The 19,852-nt window shown below is 42.4% G+C and overlaps 1 protein-coding gene across 4 annotated transcripts in view; it reads left to right on the forward strand.

Annotated features, from left to right (window-relative positions):
• ZNF285 (zinc finger protein 285) overlaps positions 1 to 18,221 on the forward strand; it is a 51,617-nt gene extending 33,396 nt beyond the window's left edge. The window contains exons 1-4 of one of the 4 annotated variants that reach the window (XM_017859786.1): positions 2,838 to 2,974; positions 7,753 to 7,810; positions 11,532 to 11,658; positions 15,795 to 18,221. In XM_017859786.1, coding sequence (XP_017715275.1) covers positions 7,796 to 7,810; positions 11,532 to 11,658; positions 15,795 to 17,425 — 1,773 coding nt within the window. In that variant the 5' untranslated portion in view covers positions 2,838 to 2,974; positions 7,753 to 7,795 and the 3' untranslated portion in view covers positions 17,426 to 18,221. Of the gene's footprint in view, positions 1 to 2,837; positions 2,975 to 7,752; positions 7,811 to 11,531; positions 11,659 to 13,857; positions 13,892 to 15,794 lie in introns of those variants that run through there. The other 3 variants (XM_017859785.1, XM_017859787.1, XM_017859788.1) reach the window with 3 other exon arrangements.
• Positions 18,222 to 19,852: the final 1,631 nt, after the last annotated feature.

A 19,852-nucleotide genomic window follows, 5' to 3' on the forward strand; every position in this document is an offset into this window, starting at 1 on the left:
CCCCAGCTGGTGTGTAGTGGCACGATCTTGGCTCACTGCAACCTCTGCCTCCCAGGTTCAAGCAATTCTCCTGCCTCAGCCTCCTGAGTAGCTGGGATTACAGGCATGCGCCACCACACCTGGCTAATTTTGTATTTTTAGTAGAGATGGGGTTTCTCCATGTTGGTTAGGGTGGTCTCGAACTCCTGACCTTGGGTGATTCACCTGCCTCGGCCTCCCGAACGCTGGGATTACAGGCATGAGCCACTGTGCCTGGTTTAGGAATTTTCTTTTAAAAGGCTGAACCAACTTATACTCTAACCAGAGTAGATGAGATGTTCATCTCCTCAAGCACATAATAAAACTGGCTGTTACTTTGGGAGGCAAGGCAGGAAGATCACTTGAGGTCAGGAGTTCAAGACCGGCCTGGCCAACATGGTAAAACCCTGTCTCTACTAAAAATACAACAATTAGTGGAGCATGGTGGCAGACGCCTGTAATCCCAGCTACTTGGGAGACTGAGGCAGGATAATCACCTGAACCTGGGAGGCGGAGGTTGCAGTGAGCCAAGATCACATGCCACTGTACTCCAGACTTGGTGACAGAGCAAGACTCCAGCTCGAAAAAACCCACAAAAACTGGCTCTTATTAATCCTTTTAATTTTTAATTTTTTTCCATCAGGTGAACAATTATGGCATTATATTACTGTGAATTTTTCCAGGTAGAAGATATTGGCCATCCTGGTTTTTTTTTGAGACAGGATCTCACCCTGTCACCCAGGCTTTAGTGCAATGGTGGGATCAGAGCCTCAAGCGATCCTCAGCCTCTTGAGTAGCTGAAACTACAGGTGTGCACCACTGCACCTGGTTAATTTCCTTTTAAATTTTTTTGTACAGTCGAGGTCTCACTATGTCGCCCAGGCTTGTCTCAAACTCCTGGTCTCAAGCGATCCTCCTGCCTTGGCCTTCCAAAGTGCTGGGATTACAGGTGTGAGCCACCTCTCCCTGCCTCTTCATCCTCTTATAAGCATATTCTTTTGTATTTCCCTTGCTATTACTCCTTGTTTCTTTCTGTTTAGGTATTCCTCTTATTTATGAACTTTTTGTGTATTTTTATAGGTTTTGATGTTTTATCTTCTGTTATATGCATTAACAAGACAATTACTTTCAACCTGTTGATTGACATTTATTTTCATGGTGATATGTTTTACAAAGTGATATTTCTTAATAAGATGAATTATATTGCTAAAAGTTATCATGATGAATTTCCATGTATTACTGTTGTACTGTAATAAATTTAATATATTGATGAATTTTGTTTGCTGCTTTTCATAAAATTTTGCAGTTCTGTTCATTGAGACATTTTTCTTTAGTTTTCTGGCTTTTGTTGTTGTTATTGTTCTCTTATGGTATAATTTGGTTATCAAGATTATACTAGGATTTGTGCTACTAATGTAGTAAGTTAAGAAGCCTCCCAAAGTGCTGGGATTACAGGCGTGAACCACCACCCCCAGCCTGGGAGCCTTTTTGACATGCACTTTTCAATAATTGACAGATGCATAATGAAAAAATCTAAGTATGCACACAAATAAGCATGTAGCAAATTTAAATAGCACAGTTAGCAAGTTTGGTGAAAACATTAATGTATGCATAGCCATCTGATAGAGGACACACATGGTTTTCCAATAGACACATATGTCAGAAAAATTAACCTTGTATTAGGCCAAAAATAAAAATATTCCTGAACTCGTTAAAATTCAAGCATGTCAAATTAAATCAAGTAATCCTTCAACTTAGAGCAACGTATAAGAACATCAAACATGTAAATATCAAAAGACAGAGATAAGCCATAAGAATTTCACTGTCCCTTTATGTGCCCTAAGTTGCAATGTCAAGCTATAGTTGGATATTATTCAACCATTTCCTCCCATTGCCTAGAGGTGTGGGTCTTCACTTACCTGTCTAGTCCAGGACTGGAACTGCCTCACAACCCCTACAGCTTGAGGGTGCATGGAAAAGAGAATGCCAGCCAGATATTCCATGCAGAGCCTCTGCCAGCAGAACCAGGTGACCATACCTAGGAGAGATTGTTCTCACCCGTTATTTGGGCTTTCCTCTAGGCTAAAACTGTGGGCCTCTAATGGAATTCTTATTCAATTTTCTTACCCCATTAGGGTACCCAAATTTTTCTTTAATAGAAATCTTAAATCTTAAATGCAATAACATACAGTAAAATAAAGCCTAAGGCCAAACAAGGGGAAATTTTCAAAAAGAATCTGAAAACTTCCCGTTTTCTTGTTATGCTGTGTTGTGTCTCTTCTAGGAGGCTCTCAGTATTCCTGCAATTCCGCTGTTAAGGATTCGGACAGTGGTTGTTAATTCTTTCTGCTTCTCCTGAGTCTAGAAAACAAATTACAGGGCTATGTTATATCGCAAGTGTAGATTATCCAGAGTCTTCATCAACAGAAACAAAACATGGTGAGGGGCGGGGAGGGAAAATATTTAAATGAATTTTAATTGAAAAGTTTCGTGGTTATAACATTGAAGGACATGCCTATAAAATAAGAACCTATAAAAGTCTTCACTAAAATGGTAAAGTGTTCATTTCCAAGTAGTAAAATATTGAAACTTTTTCTTTTCATCGTTGATAGTGATTTATTTAACATTTCATTAGTGATTTATTTAACATTTCATTATTTTATCGTTATTATGATTGTCATTATTTTAGACGAATGTACGGAAGTTAAAGGACTTCCGGCCAACCCCTGACTTCACCTCCGTAGCCTTGCGAATTGTCACTGCGGCGCGCGGGGCTTTCTGGGGATTGTAGTCCGTAGGCCTCCTAGCGCATGCGCCGTGGTACCGGACGCACGCTGCAGGCGACATTGTTTGGAATGCTGGGGTGAGTCCCGCCTGGACCGCGCCTCTCTTGGAGGCATAGAGCCAGGAGTAGGGGTGTAGGATGTGCAGCTGTGACCCGTCCCTGTGGACTGAAGTAGGAGAAGTGGAAGGGGGACTGGTGACCAATGATAAGTCCTCGTGGGTGGGGTAGGCTGGGGAAGTTCAGCGGCGCGACCTACCTGGGATGGAATGGGGAGAGCTTGGGCTCGGTTTGGGTAGCAGCCTTGGGTTTGAGAAAACAGTGCATCTTCACGTTTCGTGACAGCGACTTGCGCTGTGCGTCCTCGGGTCGAAGCTTAGTGTCAGTCTTGGGATGTGCATCTCTAGATGAGGGCAGGGGAGCGCTGGCTCAGTGTTTAGGAATAATGGCTGGGGCTGTGCGTCCCTGAATGGGATGAGGGATTTGCCTAATCAGCGTATCTCTGGGTATAGAGGATGGCTTGGGCTGTTCTCGCTCAGTTTGGTGGGGGCGATTCTGGCTCAGCACCCCTAGATTCTTGGAGGGGTAGTTGTCTTGGGTCTGAACTCTGGATTTTGGCAACTCTGACTCCAGCGGGGCATTTCTAACTTTAGGGCAGAGGTTCTGGCTTCTGGCAATAAAGAAACAACTCAGACTGTGAGTTTAATGTCACCGAATTTATTTTGAAAAGAACTGCCCCAGGCCGGGTGCGGTGGCTCACACCTGTAATCCCAGCACTTTGGGAGGCTGAGCTGGGCGGATCACGAGGTCAGGAGATCTAGACTATCCTGGCTAACACGGTGAAGCCCAGTCTCTACTAAAAAAAATACAAAAAATTAGCCGGGCATGGTGGCAGGCGCCTGTAGTCCCAGCTACTCGGGAGGCTGAGGCAGGAGAATGGCGTGAACCCGGAAGGCGGAGCTCGCAGTTAGCCGAGATCGCGCCAAAAAAAAAGAAAAGAACTGCCCCAAATTATTAACTCCATTCTCACCTCACATGCTGTGAGCCAGGGAGTAGGGACTTTGAGGATTATAAAGCAGATGAGCAAATGTAAGTTGTTAAATTGCACTCAACAAATTTGAAGTTTGAACGCTCTCTGTATATTTGATATAACAAGTTAGAGAATTTGTGTTAATTATTTTAGGTGTAATAGCAGCATTTATTACATTTCTGATTGTGTTTCTGGGCAATTGCAGCTCCAGATTCAGCTGCACTTTTCTTCTAGGTCCTCATTCCCTGAAGAGGTTGATATGGGCTTCTGGTCTCATTCCTGATGCATTCCTCAGATCAGAGTAGTTGTCAGGTTGAAGGATGAGAAAGGCATTTGTGTGCGAGAGCTGTGTGGACTTTGGCAGGTAGGGAAAAAACAAGAGTCTTGAGGTGACATGTGCCCCATGTCTTTGCTTCCCTACCTTTTCCCCTGCTGTCTGCCCTGAAAGGCCACAATTGCCTTCTGGCCTTGCTTGTCTTTGGCCAATGGGAAGTCTCAACAGAAAAGTTTGGAGAGAGGAAGAATTGTGATTTGGAGTATCTTGTCCCTCAGTTCTCTCTCTGCAGGATTGTCACAGATTAGCTGCCCTTCTAACAACAGATCATGGTTTGGGTGGCCCTGGCCACACAGTCCTCTCAGTTCCCGGCTCCAGGGACTGCTCCCTCCCCTTACCTCTTAAGGCGCAGGTATTATAATGGCACCTCCCTGTCACTTCCCAGGATAGTCTTATCCACTGTGATTTCCTTACCCCCAGAAAACACCATTGTAAGCCGTCTGTTTATTAAATTCCCTTCAAATTTGAATATGCCATTCTGGTTCCTGCCACGACCCTGACTTGATACAGGCAGGTAGTGTCTGAAGCCGGAAGTTCAGGAAACCAAACCCCCAACCATATATGTGTGAGTGCATGTGTGTAGATGTGTGCTTGAAAATAAACCTGTCCCATTTTTGGCTCTTAAGTGAGAACAGGTACTGGAGGTAGAGGGTGAGTTTATGTCTTTGCACATGCATCTAATGTATAATATCCAAGTCAATTCTATTTCTGCCTTTGTTAATATCGAGAAACATTGATTGAGTGCTTGTTAAATGATAAGATCCTTACCAAGTACAGTGGATAAAATACCACAGCTTGGTTATTTTTGTTTTAGGGATTTGTAGTTTTTTTTTTTTTTTTTTTTTGAGACGGAGTCTCGCCTCTGCCGCCCAGGCTGGAGTGCCCAGCTGGCCGGATCTCAGCTTCACTGCAAGCTCCGGCCTCCTGCGTTACACCATTCTCCTGCCTCAGGGCCTCCCGAGTAGCTGGGACTACAGGCGCCCGCCACGCTTTTCGGCCCCGGGCAGTTTTTTTTTTGTATTTTCTTAGTAGAGACGGGGTTGTCACCGTGTTAGCCAGATGGCTTCTCGATCTCCTGACCTCGTGATCCGCCCGTCTCGGCCTCAAAGTGCTGGGATTACAGGGCTTGAGCCACCGCCGCCCCCGGCCGGATTTGTAGTTTTTTGACAGGGGAAAGGAGGAGTGTTTTCTTGGTAGGTTTTAATTATTGTAAAATGATGTAATTCATGCCATACTAATGAGTTGAATACTCCTTATTTTGCCCTTTGTTGGAACCCAAAATAAGATGTGATTAATGATGTCTCTTAAAGGTAGGAAAGGAGAGAAAAGGAGTCCAAGGATTTACCAAAAAGACATTTCATAGTCTTTTAACCTGATTCTATAACCCTGTGCGCTGCAATTCAAAGGGTAGCCAACAGACCAGTGCCAATAAATGATGTTGGTCTGTGACCAGATAATTTGAGAACTTGAGTGTAGATGTTTAAAATTTTGTCTTATTGATTAACATAATAATAACAACTGGGCTTTAAATTGCATACCTTCTTAATTTTCTTTTCCAATAATTTCTTTTCCTGCATCTTACCAAAATATCAGTCTGTGACAGACTGAAAGTAACAGTAATAATAATTTTAAAACTCGTTCTTTATCACAGATAGTCTGAAAAACACTATGTGAGAAGGCAGAAACATGGTTTTGGGCTTTTATTTTATTTTATTTTATTTTATTTTATTTATTTATTTTTTTGAGACGGAGTCTCGCTCTGTCGCCCAGGCTGGAGTGCAGTGGCCGGATCTCAGCTCACTGCAAGCTCCGCCTCCCAGGTTTACGCCATTCTCCTGCCTCAGCCTCCCGAGTAGCTGGGACTACAGGCGCCACCACCTCGCCCGGCTAGTTTTTGTATTTTTTAGTAGAGACGGGGTTTCACCGTGTTCGCCAGGATGGTCTCGAACTCCTGACCTCGTGATCCGCCCGTCTTGGCCTCCCAAAGTGCTGGGATTACAGGCTTGAGCCACCGCGCCCGGCCTGGGCTTTTATTTTTTAATCTTTGCAGTTTCCACAGTGCCTAAAGTGGCAATTTTATACAGTAAGTTTCTCCACAAAGGCCAGAGACAGTTGTGTTTACAGGGTTTATCAGATGGAATCCCAATAAAAAATAAACAGAACACTCAAATTGGGTAATTTGAGAAGAGCTTAATAAAGGGACATCTATAAAGTTGTAGGCAGGCTGTGGTAATCAACAAAGGATATTGCAATATTTCAGAGCTAGTGATAGCTCTGAGGCAGGATAACTTACTGCCTTTAGGACTGAAGGGCTAAGTGAGGAGGCAGTCATTAAAACCTGAAGAAAGATTTATGGGATGACAGCTGCCTGATGGAGGCCACGACTTTTGGTAAATGGATATGGAACATAGCCATTCCACAGCTTACCTGGGAGGATAAATATCCCAATTTCACTCTTGTCCCTTCCCTGGATCTCTTGCTGGCTTTCCCCATTGGCTGAACCCAACTGGAAGCTAATTGGCAAGGGAATCCACTGATAAAAGCAGAACAGGAAGGGGCTTTAGTGTATATGAAGTGGCAAGCTTAGAAGGTCTCTGTCTTCCTACTTTGGTCTACCTGCAGTCTGAGAACATTTATAGTTCAGTATACGGTGAGCATTTCCAGAGCAGAGGATGTGTCTTATATGTCGTAGGTGTGTCATCAATATTTGCAAAAGCAGGGGATAGAATCGGTGCTGGAGAGAGAGTTTAGGAAGCCAAGAGTCAAGGTGTAGATGTTTAAAAATTTGTATTATTGATTAATATAATAATAAAAATTGGGATTTAATTTGTATATCTTGGCTAACCTCAAGTTTTTTAGACCACAGGCCTAGCCATACAAGATCAAGTCTTGCATGTGAAAGTGAAAATAGCAGAAGGTTCCTGTCATCCTGAGATTACTCTCTCTCTCTCTTCTTTTTTTGAGACAAGTCTGTCTGTGTTGCGCAGGCTGGAGTGCAGTGGTGCAATCACGGCTTACTGAAGCCTCCGCCTCACAGGTTCAAGTGATTGTCCTGCCTCAGCCTCCTGAGTAGCTGGGATTATAGGCGCCCGCCACCACGTGCAGCTAATTTTGTATTTTTAGTAGAGACAGGGTTTCACCATGTTAGCCAGGCTGGTCTCGAACTCCTGGCCTCAAGCGATCCATCCATCTTGGGTTCCTAAAGTGCTAGGATTTCAGGCGTGAGCCACTGTGCCCAGCCCTGAGATTGCTCCCTTAATCAGCAATTCTGGGGCCTCTTTTCCTGCGAAATTCAGATGTAGATTATGTCAGTTCGTTCACAAGTCTGAGCAAAAGGAAAAGAATGTGCAGGTTTTGACCCAAAACCTTGAGGAGAGAGATAGGAGTTACACAGTGGTTTGAGATTGAGGGACTGGGGACAAATCGAGGGAAGTCTTGAGGAGGTGGGAGTTCAGTCTGTTCAGAGTGAGAAGAGATGATATCTAGGGAGTGGAGAAATTGTGAGAAACTTTTACAGATAAGGAAGGAACCAATGTTCTTTCACAACTTGTTGAATCCATGATCTCATGGATTCTTTCTTCTTTGCAGTTCTGCTTTTCCAGAATCCTGCCCTTTCCAAAAGGAAGATGGTATGATTAAGTTTCAGGTAAGTTAAGGGTTTCTTTCTCTTTAAATATACTGTTCATTCTGAGGAACCAGACACTTCTGTTTTCTGAAAGGAGGTCAGCATTTTTTGAGTGACTGCTATGTATTAGGTACTTTATCTTGCTCTTAATGACTTTGTGAGGCAGGCGGTTTGACTCCCTTTATAGAAGTGAAGAAACAAACTCACAGATTTCAAGATGTCTACTTTGGTGCTACTCTAAGTGTGGTTCATGTACTGGTACCAGTACCAGTCCATGAACTGCTTGTTACTGCCCCATGAGGGAAAAAGAATGAAGAGTAAGTTCAGAAACTTTTATAGCAATTTGGTGTTGCCACAGCATCCAAGTGCATGGGCAGCATATACATGACCATACTCTAAGTGTCACTGGTCTAGTTCAATAAGTAGCAAGATTTGAATGGGTATATATTGGTCAGAGTTCAACCAGCAAGGCAGAACCAGTAAGAGCAGAATCAGTAAGACTGAAGCTGTGGGGGAAATTTCTCCCCCTCTCAGGGAAGCCTCAGTTCTGCTCATAAGACCTTTCAGTTTATTGAATCAGACATACTCAGATTAGTTAGAATAATCTCCCTTAAAGTCAACTGATTATGGACTTTAATCACATCTACAAATTATCTTCACAGTAATACCTGGATTAGTGTTTGATTCAATAACTGAGGACTGTAGCTTAGCCAAGTTGACACATTAAAAAGACCATCACAGTGTGGAGGAAGGATTTTCTTTTAATCATGAAAAAAATTAATTATGAAAATACACAAAAAGAGCAAATGGTATTATGATCCTCCATTTGCAGTACCCATCATGCAGTTTCAACAATTAACTTTTGCCAAAGAGATTTGCTTAATCTCTTTTCAGTTTTTTCTTTCCCAAAGTATTTTATTTTATTTTATTTTATTTTATTTTGAGACGGAGTCTCGCTCTGTCCCCCTGGCTGGAGTGCAGTGGCGTGATCTCGGCTCACTGCAAGCTCCGCCTCCTGGGTTCATGCCATTCTCCTGCCTCAGCCTCCTGAGTAGCTGGGACTACAGGCGCCCGCCACCGCGCCCGGCTAATTTTTTGTATTTTAGTAGAGACGGGGTTTCACCATGGTCTCGATCTCCTGACCTTGTGATCCACCCGCCTCGGCCTCCCAAAGTGCTGGGATTACAGGCGTGAGCCACCGCACCCGGCCTCCCAAAGTATTTTAAAGAGGCATGTTATTTCACACTGTATTGGTTTTTCTCTGAGTACATCACTTTTGTGTAGTACCTTATTATATATGCAACTAAAATGAATGAGCTCACACTTTTATCCTTCTGCCTAGAAACCATCTTGCCCAAGTCCAAGATTCATTATGTCCATTTTCTATCTTCTAACTTACAGTTTACCAAATGTTCACCACTACATCACCCAGGTCACCATTTTTCCAGCCTCCTATAACAGTGTCCTCAATTGTTATCTCCTGGACCAAAAGCCAATGCCATGAATATTTAGTAGCACTCTGCTGGTTTTGGTTAGCTTGGGTGTGTCCTCATAGTGAAGACAGAGGGACAAGAGAGCAAGTGGACACGTGAGATCTCTTAAGGCCCAGGTTTAGAACTGGCACATTATCACTTCTGCTTCATTTTGGTAGCCAGAGCAAGTTACATTGCCAAGTCCAAACTAAAGGGGTAAGGAAACACACTCTGGTCCTTTAGTGGGACTGGAGAGCGTGGAAGAGGATATTTCTAAACGGCAATCTAATTTACCACACTCTATGTATTTCAGTATATATTTCCTTAAAAATGGACTAATGAGATAATCAATCATTATTTGGTATTATCTAATACCCAGACAATAATCAAATTTCCCTGATTATCTAAAAACAATTTTTTTTAACAGTTGGTTTGTTCAAATGGGATCTTAACAAGGTCTATACTATCATGTAGTTGGTTGTTACATCTCATAATCTCTTTTAATCCAGAGAAATCTGCCCCTCTACTTTATTCTCTCCTGCTATTGACTTGTTGTAGAAACCAAGTTGTCCTGTGTTCTTTCCTACATTTGGAATGCATTTGTTTACTTCCTTTTGGTGTCTTTCAATGTGTTATTCTATCCACAGTATTTCTTGTAAGTGGAAGCACCAGATACTTGAATAGATTCAGGTTCAAGGTTTTACAAGAATACTTCATAGATGGTTTTACAAGAATACTTCATAGAGGGAAAGATTTAAAGATTTTTGCATGTGTTTATTAGTTTATAAATTTGGTTTCTTAATATTTTGGAGTTGTCCTTGTACCTGTATCCTGTGACAATCGCTGCCTAGGATTCCTACAAGGGATCCATCCAGCTACAAGGGTGGTGGAGAAATGAGTGTTTTATTTTCCCAGGCTCTATAGTTGAGGCAGAGAATGGAGAATGGGGAGTATGCTGGGTGAACCTCTATTCCTAACCCCTTCTCCCTACATTGGAACACCCGAAGCAGGCTTCAGGCTATCTGTATTTCCTGAATGATTAACTCCAATTCAATTTTGTTGCCTCTAACAGTAGTGCTACTGAGAGAGTGGTGCTATTAGGACAATAGTGCTGACTCCCCTAGATTTTGGTTTTAATCATTGTCAGATTTTGGTAATTGGACAATTGTTAGTAACATATTCCTTGTGAAGTCCTTTGTAACTGCTTACAACTTTTGTTTGAAAGCTCTGCCTTAGTTAGAGATGCAGAGTCTATTGAGAGAACATACCTGTAAATACTTAACTCTGAGCAGTGTGATATATGCAGCGAGAGAAATATTTTATGTAAAAATTGGTTTCTTGATTAGGAGATGGTTATTAATATCAGCTTATTCCCACATCCCTTCATTTTGAGAAATTTCAATTTATCAGGAAAATGAAAGAATAGCATAATGTGTAATCTTCACCTAGATTGACCAATTGTTCAGAATCACCCACCAACATATGCATAATATACGTATATACACACACATCTATATTTTATTTTGATGACCCACTTGGGGATAAATTGCAGGCATCATTATAATTCATCCCTAAATATTTCAGCTTATAGCTCTTAAGAATAAGAGCATTCTCCTACATTTCCACATTACTACTAACATACTCAAGAAATTTCACATTGATACCACTATTTTTTAATACCTAGTTGATATCGAAGTGTTCTTATTTATCCTAATCTCCCTTTTCTCTTTTGTGTTTTTTGAATCTAGGGGCCAATGCTTTTAGTTACCCTGTCTTCTTAGTTCCTTTTAACATGATAAAATAGATTAATCTGCCATGAAAAGTGAAAATACCAAATCTTGGTGTGTGATGAGAAATAAACTCATGGAACACTACTAGACTTGTGTATTGGCACAACACCTTAGTGTAGATTTATCTGCGCCTGTTTCCTGGGCCATATTTTATAATTTGATTAATATTGTCCTTTGGGAATCCCTGATCCAACAGGATTAGTGTCCTTATGAGAGAGACTCAACACATCTTGCTCTCATTCTCCCTATGCCACGTAAGGACACAGTGAGAGGACAGCTGTCTACAAGGCAAGAGAAGAAACCTGAATGAAACCTATCTTGGTGGTACTTGATCTTAGACTTTCCAACCTCCAGAACAGGAAGAAATAAGTTTATTTTGTTTAATCTAATCAGACTGTGGTATTTTATTAAGGCAGCCCAAACAGACTAAGACCAGTCATTTGTGTGGATGATTGATGTGGCATGTGGTTGATGTTTTAGGAAAGGGTGACATTCAAGGATGTGGCTGTTGTCTTCACCAAGGAAGAGCTGGCACTATTGGATAAAGCCCAGATAAACCTGTACCAAGATGTGATGCTGGAAAACTTCAGGAACCTTATCTCAGTGGGTGAGTAACTGAGTATCAGACCACTGAACCTGTTTCCTCAAATCATCATTTCAAACCAGATAGAATATTCCAGTTAGATCACAAAGAGAAGCATTGGCCACTGGAAAGAAAAATCCTAAGAGATGCATGTGCAGGTTAGAACCCTGCAGTTAATGAGCTTTTACAGATCAATGTGAGGATGTGGCCCCTTGTGATGTGAGGGAGCTCTCCCCAAATCTCATACCCCTGGCCTGTGGGCATTCAGTGCAGGTAGTAACCCCTCCCTCCCTACTCACACATTTAGGCTCTCATTCTTTCCGCATATTTCTTAGAATGGGACTGATAAAATTCACACATCACCAAGGGCCTTGATCTGTTGGTTGCTTCTGGAGAAAAATCAATGTTTATCCAATGTTTTGGATAAACCAGTGTTAAAGGAACCAAGGGAGAACTTTGGTTTGGTTGGCAGTTACAATAGCCAACACTTACTGGTATGTAGTAAGTGTAATCTAAGTGTTGGTTTATTTGATTACTTTTTGATAAATATCTAACCTCATTTTTATTTCTCAGAGGTTCATATACAGTTATGTGTTACCTAAGTTTAGCTTATGAGATAGAGATATGGTTTGGCTATGTCCCTACCCAAGTCTCATCTTGAATTGTAGCTCCCATAATTCCCACATGTTGTGGGAGGGACCTGGTAGGAGGTAACCGAATCATGGGGCAGGGGTCTTTCTCATGCTGTTCTCATGAGAGTGAATAAGTCTCATGAGAGCTGATGGTTTTATAAATGGGTGTTCTCCTGCACAGGCTTTCTCTTTGCCTGCCGCCATATAGGACGTCGTTTGCTCTCCCTTCACCTTCTGCCATGATTGTGAGGCCACCCCAGCCATATGGAACTATGAGTCAATTAAACCTCTTTCCTTTATAAACTACCCAGTTTGGGGTATGTCTTTATTAACAACGTGAGAATGGACTAATACAGATAGTTACGTTATTATCCCCCTTTTATGATGTATTACTCTGTTTTCACACTGCTGATAAAGACATACCCGAGACTGGGCAATTTACAAAAGATAGAGGTGTATTGGACTTACAGTTCCACGTGCCTAGGGAGGCCTCACGATCATGGTGGAAGGTGAAAGGCACGTCTCACATGGTGGCAGACAAGAGAAGAGCGCTTCTTCAGGGAACTGCCCCCCGCCCTTTTTTTTTTTTTTTTTTTGACAGAGTCTGGCTCTGTAGCCAGGCTGGAGTGCAGTGGTGCTATCTTGGCTCACTGCAACCTCCACCTCCCGGGTTCAAGCAATTCTCCTGCCTCAGTCGCCTGGGTAGCTGGGACTACAGGCATGTGCCACCATGCCCAGCTAATTTTTGTATTTTTAGTAGAGACGGAGTTTCACCATGTTGGCCAGGATGGTCTCAATCTCTTGACCTCGAGATTCGCCCGCCTTGGTGTCCCAAAGTGCTGGGATTACAGGCATGAGGCACCACATCCAGCTGGAAACTCCCTCTTTAAAGCCATCAGATCTCATAAGACTCATTCACTATCATGAGAACAACACAGGAAAAACCCGCCCCCATAATTCAATCACCTCCCACTGGGTTCCTCCCATGACACATGGGAATTGTGGGAGTTACAATTCAAGATGAGATTTGGGTGGGGACACAGCTGAACCATATTATCCCACCCCTGGCCCCTCCCAAATCTTATGTCCTTACATTTGAAAACCAATCATGCCTCCCAACAGTCCCCCAAAGTCTTAACTCATTTCAGCATTAACTCAAAAGTCCACAGTCCAGTGTCTCATCTGAGATAAGCCAAGTCTATTCCATCTATGAGCCTGTAAAATCAAAAACAAGTTATTTACTTCCTAGGTACAGTGCAGGTACAGGCATTGTGTAAATATAGCTGTTCCAAATGGGAGAAATTGGCCAAATCAAAGGGGCTACAGGCCCCATGCAAGTCTGAAATCCAACAGGGCTGTCAAATCTTAAAGCTCAAATGTGATCTCCTTTGACTCTATGTCTTGCATCCTGGTCACACTGATGTAAAAGGTGGGTTTCCATGGTCTTGGGCAGCTCTGCTCCTGTGGCTCTGCAGAGTATAGTCTCCCTTCTGGCTGCTTTCATGGGCTGGTGTTGTGTGTTTGTGGCTTTTCCAGGCACACGGTGCAAGCTGTCAGTGCATCTAGCATTCTGGGGTCTGAAGGACAGTGGCCCTCTTCTCACAGCTGCACTAGGCAGTGCCCTGGTAAGGACTCTGTGTGGGGGCTCTGACATGTGGGAATTATGGGACACGACACGTGAGAGTTATGGGGGTTACAATTCAAGAAGAGATTTGGGTGGGGACACAGCCAAACCATATCAATGAATGAAACAACTGAGTCACAGAATTAATAACTTGCCCACGATCACAACTGCTTGTAAGAAGAACTAGGATTTGAGCCCTCCTAATCTGGCCCTAGGTCCTATGTTTTTAATAAATAACCTCATGAAACCAAAGTGTAAACTGTAGACACAGGGCCTTTTGCATAAATCTGCATATCCTTGCAGTTGTTTCTCAAACTGCAGGATAAAACCCTCTTGGTGAGTCCTGAAATCAAATTACCGTGTCATAACTAGCAATTTTTAAAAAGCAAAGTAGATTAATAGAACAGAAAACAAAAGAATTTATCAAAGTGCATTGCACATAGTATGTAAGCATCAGCTGATAAAACTTCTGTTTTAGTGACCAGTCTGTGTTGATGCTTGTGCCTATTCCTACTGAGTCACAATGCCAATTTTACTGTGGGTTACAATCAAAACAATTGGGAAACCACTGCTTAAGCCCATTCGGGGCAGCTCATGGTCTCCCTTTCCCTGATACTATCTTATAAACTTAAAGTCACTTTCAATTAACCCAGAAAGGAGCTTGAACCAGAAGCGGTATCCAGTGGGACTTGACTATGATATTCATGCCATTTTGAAACCCATCTTAGGGTCCCAAGAATATGATCATAGTCTTCTGCCTCAGGCCCCTGTTTGTTATATACCACAGTCTTGCTTCCCTGGGTGCCAGGCCATTGACAGTGCCACAGTATCTGTTCCCCATTCTCATAGTCATGGCTGTTTGAGATTCTGCAGTAACTTAAAAGGGTAGAACTTAAGGAAATGGATTGTAGGATCTGAGTGGTCTTTATCTTTTCATGAAGACAAAGAACCTTGGGGAAAATAAAAAGGATGTCTCTTAAAGCTCGTCTCAGAGGTTTACGTATGCATCCCTGCACAATGCCAGGACCATATTTCACAATGTTTATCCCCATTTCAATCCCCATTGCCTTTTCATCCGCATCCCCTTTAGGCTTACCATGTACAGTTGTGCAGGTTGTACACAAACATACATGATAGTCCTCCATATGACAGTGATGTGAAGGAAGGGAAGCTATCAGGAGACAGGACTTATTGCTTGTTTCTGAAACCTCTTGTGACCCTTTATGTCCCTTACTCTGCCCAACATATAGAAAACACTCTATCAATATGTATTATTTATATACACACATACACTACATAAAATGGGAGCCTTTCCCATACCTTTTGTAGCAAGATTATTAAAAGCTTTTTATCGACTACTCTTATAGCAGGGAGGTGAATTTCCTCCTTCATAAATTTTTCCTAAGACTTCCTTTTTTTTCTTTTTTTTGCGGCATGGGGGTGGAAAGGTCTTGCTCTGTCACCCAGGCTGGAGTGCAGTGGCACAATCTTGGCTCACTGCAGCCTCTGCCTCCCAGGATTAAACAATCCTCCAACCTCAGATTTCCAAGTGGCTGGGATCATAGGCAAAACTGACCCAATTTTTAATTTTTTTGTAGAGATGGGATCTCACCATATTGCCCAGCCTGGTCTTGATCTCCTGGGCTTGAGTGATTCTCCCACCTCAGCCTCTCAAAGTGTTGCTATTACAGGCATGAGCCTCTGCACCTGGCCAAGATTTCTCTTAATTTCCCTACAACACTTGATTTCTAATTGGCAGCTCACAGGTTAGAATTACCATGGCTCTAATTGTTTCACATGCCATAGAAGCCAGGGACAACTTCCCACTCCATATTTCATTTTCTCAAAACCTCTGTACAGATGATTGACTTGTTCTCTCAGCCACATTCTCTTTCTTCTCATAGGAGATGGGATTAAAAACAACATTTTGAATCTTCAGGAAAAGGGGTTAAGTTACCTTTCGCAAGAAGTGCTTCATTGCTGGCAGATTTGGAAACAAAGGATCTGGGATTTAACTGTGAATCAGGATTATATCATGAACCTTCAAGAAGAGTGTTCCCCACATTTAGAAGATGTTTCCCTCTGTGAAGAGTGGGCAGGCATGTCTCTTCAGATTTCTAAAAATGAAAACTATGTAGTAAATGCCATTATCAAAAATCAAGATATCACAGCATGGCAAGGCCTGACACAGGTTCTTACCCCAGAATCATGGAGGAAAGCCAACATAATGACCGAGCCCCAGAACTCTCAGGGAAGATATAAAGGAATTTACACGGAAGAGAAATGGTACAGACGTGCTCGGCATGATGGCAGCCTCAATTGGACCGCACGTGATCATCATGAGTCCCAAGAATGTAAAGGAGAGGACCCTGGTAGACACCCTGACTGTGGGAAAAACTTGGGTATGAAATCAACAGTTGAACAACATAATGTGGCCCATGTATTACCACAGCCTTTCACATGTAATAATTGTGGGGTGGCCTTTGCAGATGATACAGATCCTCGTGTCCATCACAGCGCTCACCTAGGAGAAAAATCTTATAAATGTGACCAGTATGGAAAGAACTTTATTCAGAGCCAAGATCTTATCGTTCATTGTAAAACTCACTCAAGCGAGACTCCCTATGAGTTCCACGAATGGCCTATGGGCTGCAAACAGAGCTCAGACCTTCCCAGATATCAGAAAGTCCCCCCGGGAGACAAACCCTACAAATGTAAAGAATGTGGCAAGGGCTTCAGGCGCAACTCCTCCCTTCACAACCATCATCGAGTCCACACAGGAGACATGCCCTACAAATGCGACGTATGTGGGAAAGGGTTTGGATTTAGGTCACTTCTTTGTATTCATCAGGGAGTACACACAGGGAAAAAGCCCTATAAATGTGGTGAGTGTGGGAAGGGCTTTGATCAGAGCTCGAACCTTCTTGTCCATCAGCGAGTCCACACTGGAGAGAAGCCCTACAAATGCAGCGAGTGTGGCAAGTGCTTTAGTTCAAGCTCCGTTCTTCAAGTCCACTGGAGGTTTCACACAGGGGAGAAACCTTATAGGTGTGGTGAGTGTGGAAAGGGCTTCAGCCAAAGTACACACCTTCACATTCACCAGAGAGTCCACACAGGGGAGAAACCATACAAATGCAATGTGTGTGGAAAGGATTTTGCATATAGCTCTGTTCTTCACACTCATCAGAGAGTTCACACTGGAGAAAAACCATATAAATGTGAAGTGTGTGGAAAGTGCTTTAGCTACAGCTCATATTTTCACTTACATCAAAGAGATCACAACAGAGAGAAACCATATAAATGTGATGAGTGTGGTAAAGGCTTCAGTCGAAATTCAGATCTTCATGTTCATCTCAGAGTCCACACAGGAGAGAGGCCCTATAAGTGTAAGGCATGTGGTAAGGGCTTCAGTCGTAATTCGTACCTCCTTGCCCATCAGAGAGTGCATATAGATGAGACACAGTACACACATTGTGAGCGTGGCAAGGACCTTCTGACTCATCAAAGACTATGTGAGCAGAGAGAAACATTATAAATGTAGTAAGTCAGGGTTAAATTAGGAAAACAGAAGCCACACTGTATTCCAGATGATAGAGGCTTACTCAGCCTGTGGGAGGGCTGGGGGAGCAAAAGACAGCAGCACTGCCATCGATGATGTCAGCCTGCAGCACTGGAGTGTGGATTTCAAGAACTTCTGTGAAGTTCCCATCGACTGCTGTATGCTGCAATGGCAAAGTAGGTGACTTGACAAATGGGTGGTTTTTGGTAGTGGTTGTAGTTAAAGGTCAAATTTCCTTTAAAGGGTGTATCCAGGAAGGAAATTCTAATTGGGATGATTATGATAAGGTCTTCAGTTCAGCCAAAGTCTTTAGATTTTTTTTAGTCCCCACTAGAAAAATACTCTCTGTATGAAGAACATTCAAAAGTGTGCTCAGAAATGAAACCTATGCTTTTACTATGAAAGAACATTAGTACTCAGGTTTTCCATGAGATTCTGTACACAGGTGAGAAGCTCTAAAGAAGTGGTATTTGAAGGATATGGCAGAGGCAGTGCTGTGTTTATCATTTCCTTGCAAATAAGGCTCTGTTTCCCAGTAACCCTTACAGTTAGGAATGTGCCCATGTGATTGAGTTCTAGCCAATGGAGTGTGAGCAAAAGTGACAGAAGCCACTTTCTGGTCGAGCCTTTACACACATCCTCAGGCTTCTCTATCCCTGCCAAGGTGACCTTGGAGGCTGCTTATTCCAGACTGGGTTGATAGAAGGTTGCTATCTGATCTGTGTTGGATTTCTTTTTAGAGTAAGAAATAAAAATTCATTGTGTCTCACCACTGAGATTTTTGGTGGTTTATTTTGTTACTGCAGCATTTCCTAGGCTGTCTTGACTACCATGGAGGGATTTTATAGCAATATGTTTCATTGTCATTGGAGTCCATATACAGAAGTAACAATATAATTCAGAGTTCAAAACTTTTAAATCTTTAAGGCTTGATGTGGCAGTGCAACCATCTAAAATGGTATGGATGCGACTTCTTCAGTGATAACTTCATTCGTTGGTATGTACACCAAAGAGAAATGTTCCAGATGATATAGCTGTGGTAAAACTTTACGGAAAAGTACAACCCACAGTTGTAAGAAATCTCATACAATAGAGAAACTCTATAATGTGGGATGCTGAATAAGTTTGTCAGCTCACACTTTAAATGTGATTAAAAATTAACTAGAAGGCCGGGTGCGGTGGCTCACGCCTGTAATCCCAGCACTTTGGGAGGCCGAGGCGGGTGGATCATGAGGTCAGGAGATTGAGACCATCCTGGCTAACACGGTGAAACCCCGTCTCTACTAAAAATGCAAAAAATTAGCCGAGCATGGCGGCAGGCGCCTGTAGTCCCAGCTACTTGGGAGGCTGAGGCAGGAGAATGGTGTGAACCCAGGAGGCGGAGCTTGCCGTGAGCGGAGATCGTGCCACTGCACTCCAGCCTGGGCGACAGAGCAAGACTCCATCTCAAAAAAAAAAAAAAAAGAAAAGCCAATATTGAGATTAATTCATTGGTGGATTCTAGTAAACAGTAAAGATGTGAATTGTAAATAAACCCAGAAATGAAAAGAGAAGGGAACACCCACCCACCCCCAGCTTGTTTCATGAGGCCAGCATTAATCTGACAATACCAAACCAGACAAAGAAATTATAAGGAAAGAAAACTGCAGATGAATATCCTTCATGAACTAGGTGAAAAATCCTGAATACAGTAGTCCCTTTGTATCGGTGGGGAATTGGTTCAGGGACCGTTATGGATATCAAAATCCATGGATTCTCAAGTCTGTTATGTAAAATGGCCATAGTATTCTCATGTAACCTTTTCATATCATCCTGTATACTTCAAATTATTTCTATCCCTATACAATAAAAATGCCATGTAAATAGTTGTTATACTGTATTGGGTTTTTTATTTGTGTTATTTTATTGTTGTGTTGCTAATTTTATTGGTTTTTTTTCTTAATATTTTGATCCCTGTTTCATTGAATCTGTGGATGATTCTGTAGTCTCCACTGGCTTGAAGATCTTGATGACAGAGATTGAGGTGACCACAAGACCTGGAAAGTGAGGGAAGAAATCCAGGGAAAAAGATGTCAAGCAAAGAACTGCCCCTTATTCTACATTAAACTTGGCCCAAATTTCAGACTGACTGACACCCAGAATATATAAAGACTTGTACAATACAATATTAAAGAGCCCAACATCTCAATTATAATGGGCTTGAACAATTACTTTACAAAGGAAGACATACAGATTGTTAATATAGCCTGTGAAGAAGTGTAACATTATTGATCATCAGGAAAAAGCAAATGAAAACTGCAGAGAGATACAACTACATAACCACCAGAATGGCAGATATTAAAAATACTGATAACAGGCCAGGTGCAGTGGCTCACACCTGTAATCACAGCACGTTGGGAGGCC

The sequence above is a fragment of the Rhinopithecus bieti genome, unplaced genomic scaffold, assembly GCF_001698545.2.
Source record: "Rhinopithecus bieti isolate Rb0 unplaced genomic scaffold, ASM169854v2 scaffold_52060, whole genome shotgun sequence".
NCBI lineage: Eukaryota > Metazoa > Chordata > Mammalia > Primates > Cercopithecidae > Rhinopithecus > Rhinopithecus bieti.